This window comes from Chaetodon trifascialis, chromosome 9, assembly GCF_039877785.1.
Source record: "Chaetodon trifascialis isolate fChaTrf1 chromosome 9, fChaTrf1.hap1, whole genome shotgun sequence".
NCBI lineage: Eukaryota > Metazoa > Chordata > Actinopteri > Chaetodontiformes > Chaetodontidae > Chaetodon > Chaetodon trifascialis.
Genome location: NC_092064.1, coordinates 12,208,617 through 12,223,441, shown reverse-complemented (window position 1 = coordinate 12,223,441; position 14,825 = coordinate 12,208,617). Strand labels below are relative to the sequence as shown.

The following is a 14,825-nucleotide window of genomic DNA, read 5'->3' as shown; positions in this document are numbered from 1 at the left end:
AGAAGGTCATCAAGCCGAGAAGGGAATAGATTCAGCTCAGCTCATTCTGAAGAGGTTTCTATTTATAGTTTGTCATCAGAATATAAGTCCCTCTGCTATCCTTGCAGTGTATATTAATGCAATATATTAGACATACTGCTGCAATTCAACAGCCACTTCTGATATGTAGCTCGAGGTGTTTGTCAGTCTATTTACATGCACTGTACACACGTTCCACACGGAGTCTTTATTTATTCAATGTACATTGATACACAGCTTGACAGTACCATGCAGGTAAGAAAAATGCCTCTGGGTGAATGTTTCTGCTCAGGATGGAAAGCTAGAGGCTAAAGTTTCCTAAAAACAACCCTCACTGTCACATCCACTTTTGCTCCATCTACTCAAACATATACAGGTGTTTCTTGGGAAACGTAGTCCTCAGCAGTACAGAGAGGGATGGTGTAGGTATAACTATGAGGCTAGGATAAGTACAAAAACATATTCTAACACAAACACCAGCTAGACTTGATATACGGAAGTGGACAGAAACCAGATCTTTATATCTTTCTGTTACTTATTTGATACAGCAGTCAAATAATAAATAATAGTAATTATAATGATAGGATAATGAAAATTCACAGACATGTCATATGATAAACAGGCTATTGCATTCTCTCCCCCCAACCCCATCAAAACCCCTGGAGTTCCAACGGGTATGAATTTGTTTACATGCAAATGTCACACCATCGTCACTGTGCTGTCGCCTCCACCTGCCGTCTCTACACACAGTGGCAGAGCAGCGCGGCGCTCACTAGGACTTCTCATCACGCTTCTTCTTCTGGAACTTCCTGAACTGGGACTGGATGGCGACTGCCGCCTTCTCAGTCTCAGGGTCTTCCATGTCAATGTCAAAGTCCTCGGGGACGTCCGTCTTGGACGCATCTGGAAGGAAAAGGAAATGATAAGTGTGACTCTGCTGTGAAAAAGACTGGTCTCAGTCACGCGGCCAAGTTTTTAGGCAGCAGTAGCAGGACTTTGTAGACTTAAATCTGAATTGAATTCAACTTGCTGGAGGAAAACACACCTCCAATTTACAGTTTAAGACACTGTAACTACATCATTACTGTCACAGTAAACCACCAGCTCTTCATTCGTGACTTTAATATATTGTAGTAAAATGTCCACTCTCGTTCCTCATAAACTCCATCCCTCATTATGATAGAGGGGCAGAGTTCCAGTGGGGGAGCCTGAGCAGTTGTTTTCCAGGTCAAATGCCAAAGCATGAATTGATCTCCAGTTCTTAATCCTCTCTGGAGCTCAGCCAACACGGACATGACTGTAATCCCAGAGAAAACAAGAGGGTTTCAGCAAGCATTAGGTAGAATTAATGTTTTTATCCCCTGGTCAATGAAATCTTAAAAAACATAGAAGAAGAAGAATGAATCTAATAGATCAGAGCATTTAAATATGAACTGGCCAAAGGGAAGTTCAGTTTTATCTCTCTACATGGACATACTGTGATTATACTGTGACTTGACCTGGTTTTAAACAAGAAATACACAATATACAGTATATAACTACTGGTATTTTAAATATGTATAACACGTATGTCAGCATATATACATGCATGAAACAGGTCTTTTATTGATTTAAAATGTGCCATTAATTCTTCACAGTAGCACAGGAACGTGCTGCTGAAAGGAGAGCAGCAGAGCCTGATTTGGTTGTTTACATACTGTCCTTTCATTATCAGTGTTTAGCCATTTACCAGTCTACAGTGACTAAAATAAAACCTAATCATCATTAGCTGTTTTAACCTTTTTATTGTTCAGAGTAACTGATTGTTTCTCTGCAAGGCTCAGCATGGGGGTTATTCCATTTCTCTGTCTTGCAACACTCCTGCAAAGGATTGATCTGTTTGAGTTTAATCAGCAGAGGTAACACCAGAGAAACACGGATGACAGACAACGAGGGAGAGGGGGGGTGGGGTGGGGGGCATACTGAAGGCAGAAAAGCAGAGAGGCGACTCATGTATCGACTGTGCAGCTAATCCTCAGGTTCCCTTGAGGCTGAGCTTGAGTACCTCTGTCTTGCCGTTCAAGCAGGAAACACTAACTGTTGTGTCTAGCTGAGCTTTGAATGCTGCATTAATTGATATTGAATTTTCCAGCACTGTAATGCCTGCTATTGTCTTCCCAGCAGCATATAGTTACTGAGCTGTGCCCTCCGCCGTGTCAACGTCAGACACGCTCATAATCTTTGTACTCCAAGCTGGTGACATTTCTCTCAAAAAAAGATGCCTAAGTTGTCAGCGTGGAGGGCGGAGGCACAGGCAGGATGTGATCTGATGCTGCCAATAAGCGCTGGAAGGAATACTGTGATTTTAAAGGCTGAACATTGTTTTAGTTGGACATTTATGGCAAGGAATTGACCATTTAAAGCAAATGGTGATACAGCTGAAGAGTCAGCATGCTTCAACCAAAGAACTTGTCAGATTATCAGTCTGAAACCTTTGCACAACCTTTCTTCTAACGCAGCCTGATCAGTCTTATGCTTCATGCATGTGTCTGGAGGGAAATACGAGGTTTCATCAGCACTAAAGAAAACATGTTTCTTCTCATAACTTTACACGTCTTACTTTCAAAATATTCTTTCTTCTTTCAACCTGCAAAATGCAGCAGTCAGTGAAAATACGTATTACTTTGGCATCCATTCATTCATTCATTTAAGTGATCACATTAAAGAAGCATTTTCTCTATGTTGTGTATGAGTGCAATGTCAGCAATTCCACTTCTCAATTATGGATGTGCTGAACCTGCTTTTGTGACCAGTTCCGTTTGATATTTCTGACCAAACAGATGCGTTCATCCAAAAGAACCACATCATCATCTTGATGAAGGCTGTGAGTCCTGAGGGCAGACTTTCACCAGTTTTTATAAGGCAAGAGTCAACGGCTGAATGTGACAATGACGGATCATTCTCCTCAGTTTCAGGATTCATCTCCTCCTCGACACACAATGGATTGTCAAAACTATTACCTCTGGCAGCACTTTCAGTGTCCCTGTCTGCACCTAATGGAAATGTAATATCTGCCGTCAGAGGGGCATTCTGGATCACTCTGACTGCGCTTTCAGAGAGCCGGACTCGACGCCTACATGCTACTCGGTCTGAGGCTCAACAGATTTACCCCCTCCTGTATGTTGCCAACTTTATGTTTGCAGTAGTTTAGATGGAATGGGCTCATAAGTGGTGACATGATAAGACCATCGCTCGCTGGCTGTCTTTTACAAGCTGCTGTGAAGCCCAGTGAAAGCTGGGACGTCTTATTGATTTCACTGCTTAAAACCAGTTGAGCCATGAGAGGGATTTGTAGAAGTGGAGGACGAGACGCATTAAAGAAGGACTTTCAGACCTTCAGACAAGAGAGACACATCGTGGGAAGTAAAGTGAAACTGAGGATTAAAGTGTTTTTCACAGTATGTGGACCTCTGTGTGAGCTTAATGCGGAGCAGTGTGTGCTTCACATTTACATTTTAAGGTGCAACTTCACAACACACATACAGGATGTTCCTCTTAGACACTCAAAGTCAGCGCCACGTTTTTTTTGGGGGGGGGGGGGGTTTGCAAGAAAAAAGTAAATCAAGGTAATATTTTTTTTTCCATGCTCTGCTCCAGAAAGCGATTATTTAGCAGTTTGCAGTGTAATTACAGCTGGCAGAAATAAGGTCTGAATGTGGGGATACAATGAAACACCTGACAGCTCCCTGACATTTATTGTATTCCTGCAAAAAAGGAATTGCTCTAAAACACTGAAATACTGTCTGGAGTGCTGGAAGTGTGTGTGTGTGTGTGTGTGTGTGTGTGTGTGTGTGTGTGTGTGTGTGTGTGTGTGTGTGTGTGTGTGTGTGTGTGTGTGTGTGTGACCCTGGTGATGGCTCTTTGTTATGTTCAATGTTAATTTACAAAACATTTATCACTTAAACTGAACAAATGCTTTGATTATGAAAGAAAAGTGTTTTAATTATATGGTTATGATAATGAAATTAGTTCTAATTGTTTTTTATACTAAAAGCCTGATTCTAAGTCGGGATGCAGTGAAAAACAGAAATAAAAACAGTGCAGTCATTGTTGTGTTTTGTACAACTTTCCCAGTCTTTATACTGCAGTATACTGCATTTGTGTTTTAAATTGTATCATCACAGGGAGGTTTTGAGTGCCTCGAGCAGTTTACCCTGATCTTTTTTTTCTTCACACTCAGAAATCCAGCACTGCAAATGAAGCTGCTGTCTGTTGTTTGGACTCGCAGGTCACCAAACAGTTTGTTTCTCATCTGTCTTAAGAGGCTTGTAGTTGACCTATGATGAATGTTCCCACTTTAACCATAAGAAAATAGAAGCACTTCAGAAATAATTCATAACCATCAGTGCAAGTGAATGTGACTGAAAATTAAAGTAAACAATTCAGTAAGTGGATCCCAGCTGGGAAGACATGACCTGTGTTACACAGGAGGAGCCGTCCTCTACTCTCTGCAAATCAATCTCCACGTGAAAACATGGATCTGATAGATCCTGGACTGACCTCTGAGTGTCATACCTTAGATGTGCACATGGAAAAGGGCCATTTCATCTTTTCTGAGATAAATACAAAGGAAGGAGGAGGATTCGATTTAAATTAAATGAAAGAATAGAGTCTTTGTTCTGGAGCTGTTTTGTACATTTATACTTGAGCTACATTACGGACACAAATTTGCCAGTGGTGAGGCAGTGCCGCTACTCCACCGGCCAAAACATCTAAGAATAAGACATCCACCAGTCAAAGATGAAGGATCTGGACTCAGAGGCATCTCTGCATGTTTTCAAAAGATATGAGTGTTTGCGTGTGTGTAAACGTGTGCGTATTTATGTGCGTAGGAATGTGTGTATGTTCACATTGTGCCTGCCAGAGCTTGTGTATCCATGGCTGAGAGTCAGTGTGTAGTCAAGAAAATAGCAGCTACCGTTAAGGGCTCAAAACACCAGAGGGGCAACAAAGCGTGAGAGAGACCACCGTGATCAATACACAAATACACATGAAGGACTGGGTCTGTATTGATTGTTACTGTGCGCTTGGTTTTTCAGTGTGTGTTAACTTTTATTTTGCTTTGGGGAGGAGGCATCTGTGTAAGCTACTTGGACATGGTTGCACATTTCAGAATAAACAGAAAACATGGGATGTTCAAAGACCTGCAGAGGAAATGTGCGGTTTGAGCAGCTCTTTCTGGCACTGAATGCTTCTGAAACAGCTATAACGTGTGAATTTACTAACAATACCTGACAGAATAAGACAAATTCATTATGGCTATAATTGAGTACAGTAAAGCTAATTAAAAAGTGTAAAGAAAATGGGTCGTCTTCGCTTTGAGAGCCCGTCGCAAGCTAATTATAAAAGGATGACTTTGATCTCTAAGGTGAGCCAATTTGAAATTACGCCTGTGCCTCTTTGAAATGAGGGGGGAGGTGCTGTTGGTGTAGCAGTTTCCAGCAGTTTTGTTCTTTAACAATACTCCATGAGTGCAACACTTACATAAAGAAGTGGAGCAGTTTCACCCTTGAATGTTTCTGTCAGTGTGGTCTGTTTGTACAGTATGATGTAAAGCTGTAGTAAGGCCATACTGTTGCAGTGACAGAGACCGTCTGTGTTGTGCTTGGACTCATAAGGTCAGTGAACATATGGAGCATATGGCCCAAATACACAACATCTGGACTCCAACCATGTCGACCAATGTCACAGATGACGACTAAGAGGCTTTTTTAGACACAGAAGCCTGTGAGGGTGTTTGAAAGTACATGAGCTCAAGTACAGCAAGTGCAGTGTTAATGTTTCTTTAGTATTTTCATTTTCAGCTAATTTCATTTGGTAGCTATCGTTACTGGTTAGTTTGCAGACTGTGGTCACAGACTGCATTGTTGTACGAAGCATTGTTAAAACTATTCAAAATCAGTATTTGGCTCAAGCACAAATAAAGGCCAGTTATTAATAAAGGGCAGAATGTACATTTTTCACATTTCTACATTTCCAACTCCAACAAGTCTTTTTCCTCAAGACAGTCCATACTCACCAATCTGCTGCTATGAGTGTCTATTTTTAACACAAATGCTGTTTTCACCCACTGATTTATTCAAAACGCAACACTTCCTGCAGATTTCTCAAATCTAAAGCCTCCACATAATGGGAGGGATTATACTCTTTGAAAACTTTTAATGTGAAACATTATATTCCTTCCTGTGCGGGACGTGTTGAGTTTCTCTGATGGCAGCTTAACTGAAATAAATAAACTCCAAAATAAATGCTCCAGGAAACAATTGGTGATTGAAAACAGGACTGCTGTTAGAAAAGAGAAACTCATAGCAGCATAGTGAGTATGAAAGGACTTTCGCTGTCACACTCACCATTCTGCTGCAGAATGGAATCAGTGTTGTGGAAATGTACATTAAATTGAATTTATCAAGGCAACAGATACACACAGAAAATGTTTTGAGGTGACATTAACAGCAAATTAAAACAAGAGCAGATCATGAAACAGGGAGGCTTTTTATTAAAATATGAAATCAGGCAATCAGTCATCTTTTTCATAAGCCTGTTTCTGCACTAAATAACTCAGAATAAACACTAAAGTAACAAAATTAAAGTCTAACTAAACTAAAAATAAAGTCCACCTCAACCAGCTGCAACACTGAAATGCCTCTTTAGTGCATCAGTAAGAACAAACCAATAACTTAACACCAGGCAGCTGCGGCTCAGGGGAGAGAGCGGGTCGTCCACCGAGCTCCTCAAGTCTGCATGTCGAAGTGTCCTTGGGCAAGATGCTGAATCCCAAATTGCTCCCAATGCCGTGTTATTGGTGAGTGAGTGTGTGTATGAATGGCTGAATGTGGAATGTGTTGTTAAGTGTTTTGAGTGGCCAAAGTAGACTAAAAAAGCAACCAGTCAATTTCATGAACAATTTAGGTATATTCTAGAATTAATTCTTATGGACCTTTCATTATGTAATCTTTTGAATTAACTTTTACTTTACTTTTTTTGGTACACTGTGGTATAGCTACTCTGACACACTTTTTCCATAAAGAATAAACATAAGCAACAACAACAACAACCACCCCTGACTCCAGTCTCCGGTATGTCCAGTGTCCAGTATCTCCAGTGTCTCCTTGTATTTTGTGTAGACAGCATGACAGCGAAGCAATTCAAATGTGTCCATGTGATAAACATTCAATCTTGTGCGGTTATCTTTACAATAAACACTTCCACCTCCAGCTTCACTGTTCCTGCTGTTATCAGGTAAAACAGCCTTCGCTGCATCACTGAGGTGCGTCACAGTTGCATGTACTCGTACCTACCCAGTTCAAAACAAGTTCCAGTGAATACGAATGCATCTCTCTGTGGCTGTCCTTGAGCCTGTGAGAGGTTGTCTCTAAAGACCACTGTGTGCTGGGGGTATGCAGAGTGGGCGAGAGTCAATAGCAGCGTTACTCCCTCCTCACCCACTCTAAGAGCTCTCTCTCTACATTGAGAGGCACGCTTCAGACACGCTGGGAAAGCAGTTTTTTCAGGCATCAAATTAATTGTCAAGGTCAGACAACAAAGAAGGCTTTGTGTGCGTGCGTGCGTGTGTGTGTGTGTGTGTGTGTGTGTGTGTGTGTGTGTGTGTGTGTGTGTGTGTGTGTGTGTGTACTGCAGGCTGAGTACTTTCCTTCACTTTCTTTTCTTATTAAGTGAATAAAAAGGTGGACTTGAATCCTGCAGGCAGTGAAAAATTAGCCTCCTGCATCATGGCGTTTCAACTCAGCCAACTGCTTGAGGTAATCTGGATCCCATTAATTGCTGCTGGTGAATAATGTTGCTGAACGGTGACTCTGTTTAATGGGGCAATTTATTTTTTTTCAAATAGGGTCAGTGACTGCATGTGCCTGCTTTAAAGCTTCCTTCAATCACAAATAATGTGGCATTTTACTGGCTGTGGCTGCATGAACATAGAAGATTGTTTGTTCCTCTTTGAGACAGACTGTTTAAGGAGTAAAATCATCAAACAAGATCATTTGAGACTGTTTTTCCCTTCTGTGCTACATTCATCACTTGCACACAGCAGTGACATGCTACAATGGGTGGAAAATGGAATGGAATGGCGGAAAGTTGTAATTACAAAGACAGAAAGCAAGCAGGCCGAAACGCTGAACTAAGCAATGTGCTCTGTCCGTCAGTCTATTGATTTCCTCTGCTGCATTTCAGGACTATGGACAGTGCTGCACCTGCACTCGCACCCCCAAATTGAGGATACTCATTTCACAGGACAAACACCTACTTGCATAGCTGTGGGGGTATAACATTAAATATTAAAAAACATCTATCCGCAGATTTTGATAGAGACATAAGAGGTGTCAGATCCAGTTAAATAGGTGCTAGTCTGAACCTGGGAGGTCCTAAACTAAGCCCTTTGAATCTGAGCCTTACCTTAACACAACACTGCTAAACTGATAATTACCAAATCTAAGCTAAAAAAAACAAAAAACAGAAAGTTGGCCCAATAATGTCTCAGTACCTGATGGCCGAGCAAGTTTCAAGTTTCAAAAATTAAAAATGTGTAATACATTTGATATTTTAAAATTCAATTAACTCAATTTTATTTATATAGCAACAAATCAAGCAGGTCTAGACCATAAATGCTTTCAATCACTTCAAAATGAGAACTTTTTACATGTATCTAAGATAATCCATTGGATTTACATGCTAAAACCTGTAAGTTTGTAGAATTTACTCTACTGACTGGCTCCTCTTTCTCCAAAGCCATTGTATGTACATTTACTGAATAAATTAAAGAGCTCACCATTTCATCAAGTCAAACAGCTCATTCTTCCTGCTTCCATCTCAAACTGTGATCTGGTGCTGAGTCAGGGCGACACACCAAATCACTGCCATGATTTAGTGGAGGTGAAAGCCGGGAAGATATTAGTTTTCTCGTTGAAGCCTTTATTTGCTTTGCTGTGATAGGTTTAATGACGGAAAGCTCAACAATAAACATGATTTGCAATGCCCTTGGTGCATGGAGCTGAACTATATTTCCCCCAGGACAGACCTGATACAGGCAGTCTATCTCTGTTCAAGGAGGCAATCATTAGGGAACTGGAGGTTCAGGAGTTGATGGTCATCTCAGTTTTGTGTCTTGGGGTCTGTATTATTTCGCCCAGCTGAGTCAGGACATTAATGCTGAGAGCAATTGTCGGCTTTGTCAAGAGGTTTATAAGAAAAGCAGAACAGTACATAATCTCTGTGACACCGAACTATTAGCAGAGTGGATTTGCTATCAGGCAGGACGCATGCTAAAATTTCTACTTTGCATTACGCAGAACTGAGTGATTACTCATGTCCAATAATGTACAAGCTCAGAATAAATGGCACATTTCTAGAGCTCGCACAGCCTTGACTCGAGGCTATCACGCATGGCAGAGGAAGAGGAAACTGAGAAAAAAAGGGCAAATGAACTAATTCAAATGTGTGAGAAAAGTAAACGATGACATGACACCTTGAATTCTTGTTGGATCATGATGAGAGACGATGGACGGAAAGCCCAGAGGCCAGGTTGTGTGTGTGTGTGTGTGTGTGTGTGTGTGTGTGTGTGTGTGTGTGTGTGTGTGTGTGTGTGTGTGTGTGTAGGCGTCCTTCAGACATTGTTACTGTCAATCATGTGAGATGTTCCTTTTAAAGCTCATCTCAGGTACATGGGACCACATGTCCTCTAAACTGTGGTCCACTTACCCTCCCTCCCTCCCTCCCTCCTCTCATCCTTTCTTCACTTCAATCATTGTCCGTCCCTCTTTCTGTCTCCTGCTGGTTTTCTCTTGAACACTGGTGCCAAAATTTTAAATGCTCCATTTAGGGGCTGTTCAAACTAGCCTTGAACACGATACTGCTGAAGCAAATAAATGTCGTAATGTACAAAGTAAAAACATTTCTACTTCCTGTACCACATGTTTTTGTTTACCTTGTCCTCCAGATGTCTTGTTGTTGCCAGCAGCTGCTCCAGATCCTTGTCTCTGAAATGCAAAGACAACAAAACAGAAAACATGAATAAGATGGACATCTCTTTTCACAGAACATTTTCTTCAAATGTTAATCCACCAGACTTCAGAAAACAACCCACAACCCTGTCATCATATGCAAACGAGTGGAATATATGCCACTGCTCTGTGCCCTTTACTAATTAAGCCTTGTCCTCATGATTGTTCTGACATCTCACTGGGGGCTAAGCTGCCACCTAATCTGCTAACACGCTCCAAAGGCCTCCACTCTGGAGTATTTTAGCCAGTAGGGTCCCCTTTGTCTGATCACATGAGCTGGGCAAAGGAGACCCTGCAAGCTGAGGGCCCAGTGACAGTAAAAAGGTCCTAAAGGCAGCATACAGTATGATCAGAAGTGAAACAATGCCCTTGGTGATGCCGTTTACTACAGCTTGGCACTGTGGTACAAGAGAGGTCAGAGAAACATGAACATGAAACAAAGAAAATGACCTAGTTCCCACTGTATTTTTCTATTTTGTGCTTACTAAACTAAACTGCTTTGCTGAATCACCAAAGTGTGCCATCAGCCAAAGATCCAAAACCAGAGAGTTACGTAAACTCAAATGAATCATCATGTGTTTTCATAAAACCTGTTAAACCGAGAATATAAGAGTATAAGCCTCCTTAAAGCATCCATACTGCTGCATAAACACTGGAACTTCAGCTCTGAATAAGGGCTTACGCTACTTTCGAATATGATTTTCACAATAAAAGTCCAGGAACAATAAACAATGCTTCTTTAATCACTGAATAAATTCAAAGGCAGTTATGAAAACATTTATGAAACACCCAGTGGTATCAATACAATTATAGTATATTTCAATAAATAATATTTTGTATATTCTGCATAGGTTTCATTCATCAAACTAACCAACTGTGAGAATTCATACTGGTGAACACACACGCTCTCATCACGACATACAGAGGTGTAAAAAACAGGCCCAGAGTCTCACCATGTACTGTATACTCACATACATAGCCACACTTAGCTGATATAACATAATCATTACATTCTTACATACTAATGCAGCAACATTTATCTAAATGTCAGCTTTCATTATCCAGCAGCCATTTATTTTGCACGCCATATTACCTCTGTACTCCAAACACACTCGCCTTCCCCTTATTAAACAGCAAATAGGCAGCGATCTTTAGAGAAATAAGACACAGAGTGGCTGTTTAATGCATGTCTCCCCCATTTCTTGAGTTTGCCAATGTGCATTTAAAAGATTAGTAAAAACAAGGGAGTTCAAAGAGTAATAATTGTCATCAATACATTTTTAAAGGTTTGGAGATAAATTTAAAAGTTGACATGAAACGTGATATAGCAGGTTAAAATAAAATCCCTCTTCTATCTTTAAGCTGAGGTTTGCAGAGTTCAGGCAGGTGTCGACAGCATTAGAGGCATGAAAAGGGTATAGCAGATATCGGGTTAGAGGGAAGTACAGGAGTGACACCCCCATCACAATGAGCAGATTAGGAAAAGCTATTCTTAGAACCATATTATAGTCCTGCTTTTAATATGCAGCAGAGCGAGAGAGAGAGGGGATATCACAGGGAATGATAAAGGAGCCAGAGGAAGTATGTATGGCAAAGAAAAGGAGCAAGGGTGGATTGAGGAAAGGAAGCAGGAGGGAAGGGCTGAGGTGAGAGGTTACATCATAAGCATCTTATTAATCACACAGTATTAAGGTTTACTGGGGAGATGCTCTGCTGAAAAGATGTGTTTCAATGCTACACTTTATTAGTTAATGGTTCAGCTTGCACAACGTGCTCGGTATCATATTTAGTAAAAAAAAAACAAAAAAAAACAAAGTGTGTGAACTTCTAACACAGCATGGCTATAAAAAGGTTTTATTTCATGTCTGTGTGAAGACATCATGACAGCTTATAAAGACATTTTCAGGACTTAGATCTTTTAGAAATAAGTGAAAGCACTGTTTTGAGGTAAATATGTATATTACACTCATCCTGGTGTTTCCAAAACTTTTCTGGTTATCCAACATCACACATATTCAAGTGAAAGATGGCATCTAGTAGTAGTGATAATGCCAACACAGACTACACAAACTTTACAAGCTCTATAGGAGGTGAGAAATGAACAGTGAGTGTCTCAAAACATCAACCAACAACACAGATTAAAAAGCATTTTGTTCAAAGTAACATTATTGTGAAAGTAACTTATTTTAGCATAAAGACTAGAATTAGGAAGAAACAGGTAGTCAAGCTCTATTTGCAGAGGACAAACTTTGACTACCAGCAGTTCCAAACATCACTAATAGGTTGTTTGCATGTGATGTCACGTCACTCTTTTGTTGTGGTGCAAACTGCAGATGGAGGGCAGGAAGTGATTTCCTATAATACACACTCAAAATACTGACGTTTTGCATCATTTACGGTTGCTCAAGTCAAACCGAGAAACCACAAAGAGCTTTAATCAAGCACCAAAAGTTGTGTTCATAAGGGTGAAATATGCAAGAAATTAACCAAAAAATGCCGCAAAAAATATTTCGTTAATCGTCTGCGGACGGGAGCAGCTGAGGCAGATAATAGTGGAATTGGTGTAACATTAGCTATTGTTTAAAATCTATGGTAATAGGTTTTTCTTGATTCTCCTTTCTTTGTTTAAGACACAAATATCTGCAAAATTCTGGAGACAACTTGATTTCTTTTGGACGTTTCATTTAAAAGGTCTCACTGCACTTTTTTTCAAGATGTTAGGGGTCATTTATCGACATTAAAGACTTCAGTGGAGACTTGCTGCAGACCATTGACCACAGTGTTCAGTATTAATGTATGCTAAAACCTGATAGCATCAAATGATCCTCTTGTTTGCTGCTCACCCATATCAGTCCATGTTAATTAATTCAGTATTAGCTATCCCTGTTATAATTGATGTCCCTAGGCCTGTGTTTGGGACCGCCTTGGTGGCCAATTTGTCTTCATAGCCACAACCAAAGAGTCGGTGGGATTCAGTGTGTAACACTCTGTCACTGCCACAAACCTCCCGAAAATGATAAGTGGGCCTATATACATGAATTTAAAAGTGGGCAGGAAATGTTCCCCTATGGAGTGAGCTCAAACTGATGTCGTTCATGACATTTTTTGTCATGTTTATAATTTCTTCTGAAACCACACATGATGGCAGAGGAGGCTGAACATTTGAGGGTCCCCGTTCAATCAGTGTGTGTCAGTTTGAACCTGACCGTGTTTGTGCAAAAAAAAAAAAAAAAATCCCTCATATGAAATTATTACAGGAATTACAGTGTCACTCTCCCTATCATCAACTCGCACAATTTACTGCCAGCTGGCAGACAGGTTGTCAGCTTGTGTTTTCACATGCACAGCATGGGTGGGAGCTGCAATGATGGGATTTTTTTTTTTTTAATTTCTGTAGTGAAGAGGGGGAGGAAGAGGAGAAGAGAGCAGGATCAATACCTGCCTCTGCAGTTAAGATGTACTTATACAAACATTGGCATTGCGAAGATAAATGACCAGAATCCACTCTCTTTCTGCCGCCCCTTCTCTGGAGAAGAAAAGGAAAACAGTGGGAGACAGAGGGAGTTGGGACTGCAGTAAGGCTTCCAGTCTTTGCAGTCAAGTAAGTTTCTCCAGGCTGGTAGTGACCAAAAAACAAATGATCACACCTTAAAATGCTGGGCTTGCCTGGTTTTCACCTGGAAGGTTACAAAAACACACTATTGGTTGTTTAATCCATACAAAAACTGAAGGGTAAAAGCAGTTTTTTAAACTTCTGTTTTGTGCGTCTTAAACAACCATAATAAAACAAACAACAGTGAAGGGAATTTATGGCCTACAGTGTCATTCACATGAAAATGATTGCTGTGCCATTTGTGCAGTCCATGTTGATTTACCTCAGTCAGTTACACTGTACAGATGTTAGGTATAAGCTGAATTCACCCTTAGAGGTGCTGGAAGGTGGACTTTTTAGCATCGGACAGAGTCTTGCTAGCTGTTTCCAGTCTTTACGCTAAGATAAGCTAACCATCACCAGCTTCTAGTTTCTTATTTAATAGACAAACATGACAGACATGAGGGTGGTCTCAACCTTCTCATCCAACACTCAGCATGAAATGAATATTCATTTAATATTTTGATGTTTGGTACATGGAAAAACTTGGGTACACTTGATTATGAGGAGATAAAATGATAAAATGGGCTTTATTTTGTATTTGCCACCAGTGAATGGGACCACATGTAACACTTCCTATACTGTTTTTACCTTATTGTTCATATCATCAGGGCTTGATGAGACCTGGGTGTATTCCTGCAAAGCATCCTCTAAAACCGGTGAAGGCAAAGTGCTATATAAATAAAATAAAATGTATTGTCATTGTATTGTATTTCAATCATGCATTTTAAATGGATTGAATTTTTTATTCCATCTTGAACAAATTCAGGGGAAAGCACTGGGGGAATTGGCATAGTAACAAACAGATCGTGGAAATGGTTTCATTTAGGTAGCGTGTATCTGGCTGCCTCCTGGGGGATTTAGCTCCAGCTACATTCACCGCAACCTTTTCACAGCTATTCCCCCACTCATTCAAAGGTTTCCCATTTGGTCACGTCAGAAAGGTTCCTATGCTTTAATAACTGAGGAGTCAAGAAGGCATCGTGCTATGTGTCCTCTTTTCTGAGCTCCTCTTTCTGCATTATTAATCCGACGCTTTCAATGAATTTCAAACAGCGTGTGCTGTGCTTTGATGCTGTTTGAGGGACGGGTGGTGGGGGGGG

The 14,825-nt window shown here is 40.6% G+C and overlaps 1 protein-coding gene across 1 annotated transcript in view; it reads right to left on the bottom strand.

Annotated features, from left to right (window-relative positions):
- Positions 1-211: 211 nt before the first annotated feature.
- pcp4b (Purkinje cell protein 4b) overlaps positions 212-14,825 on the bottom strand; it is a 31,566-nt gene continuing 16,952 nt past the window's right edge. The window contains exons 2-3 of the mRNA XM_070971234.1: positions 9,995-10,046; positions 212-921 (exon numbers count right to left, since the gene is read on the bottom strand). Coding sequence (XP_070827335.1) covers positions 791-921; positions 9,995-10,046 — 183 coding nt within the window. The 3' untranslated portion in view covers positions 212-790. The remainder of the gene's footprint in view (positions 922-9,994; positions 10,047-14,825) is intronic.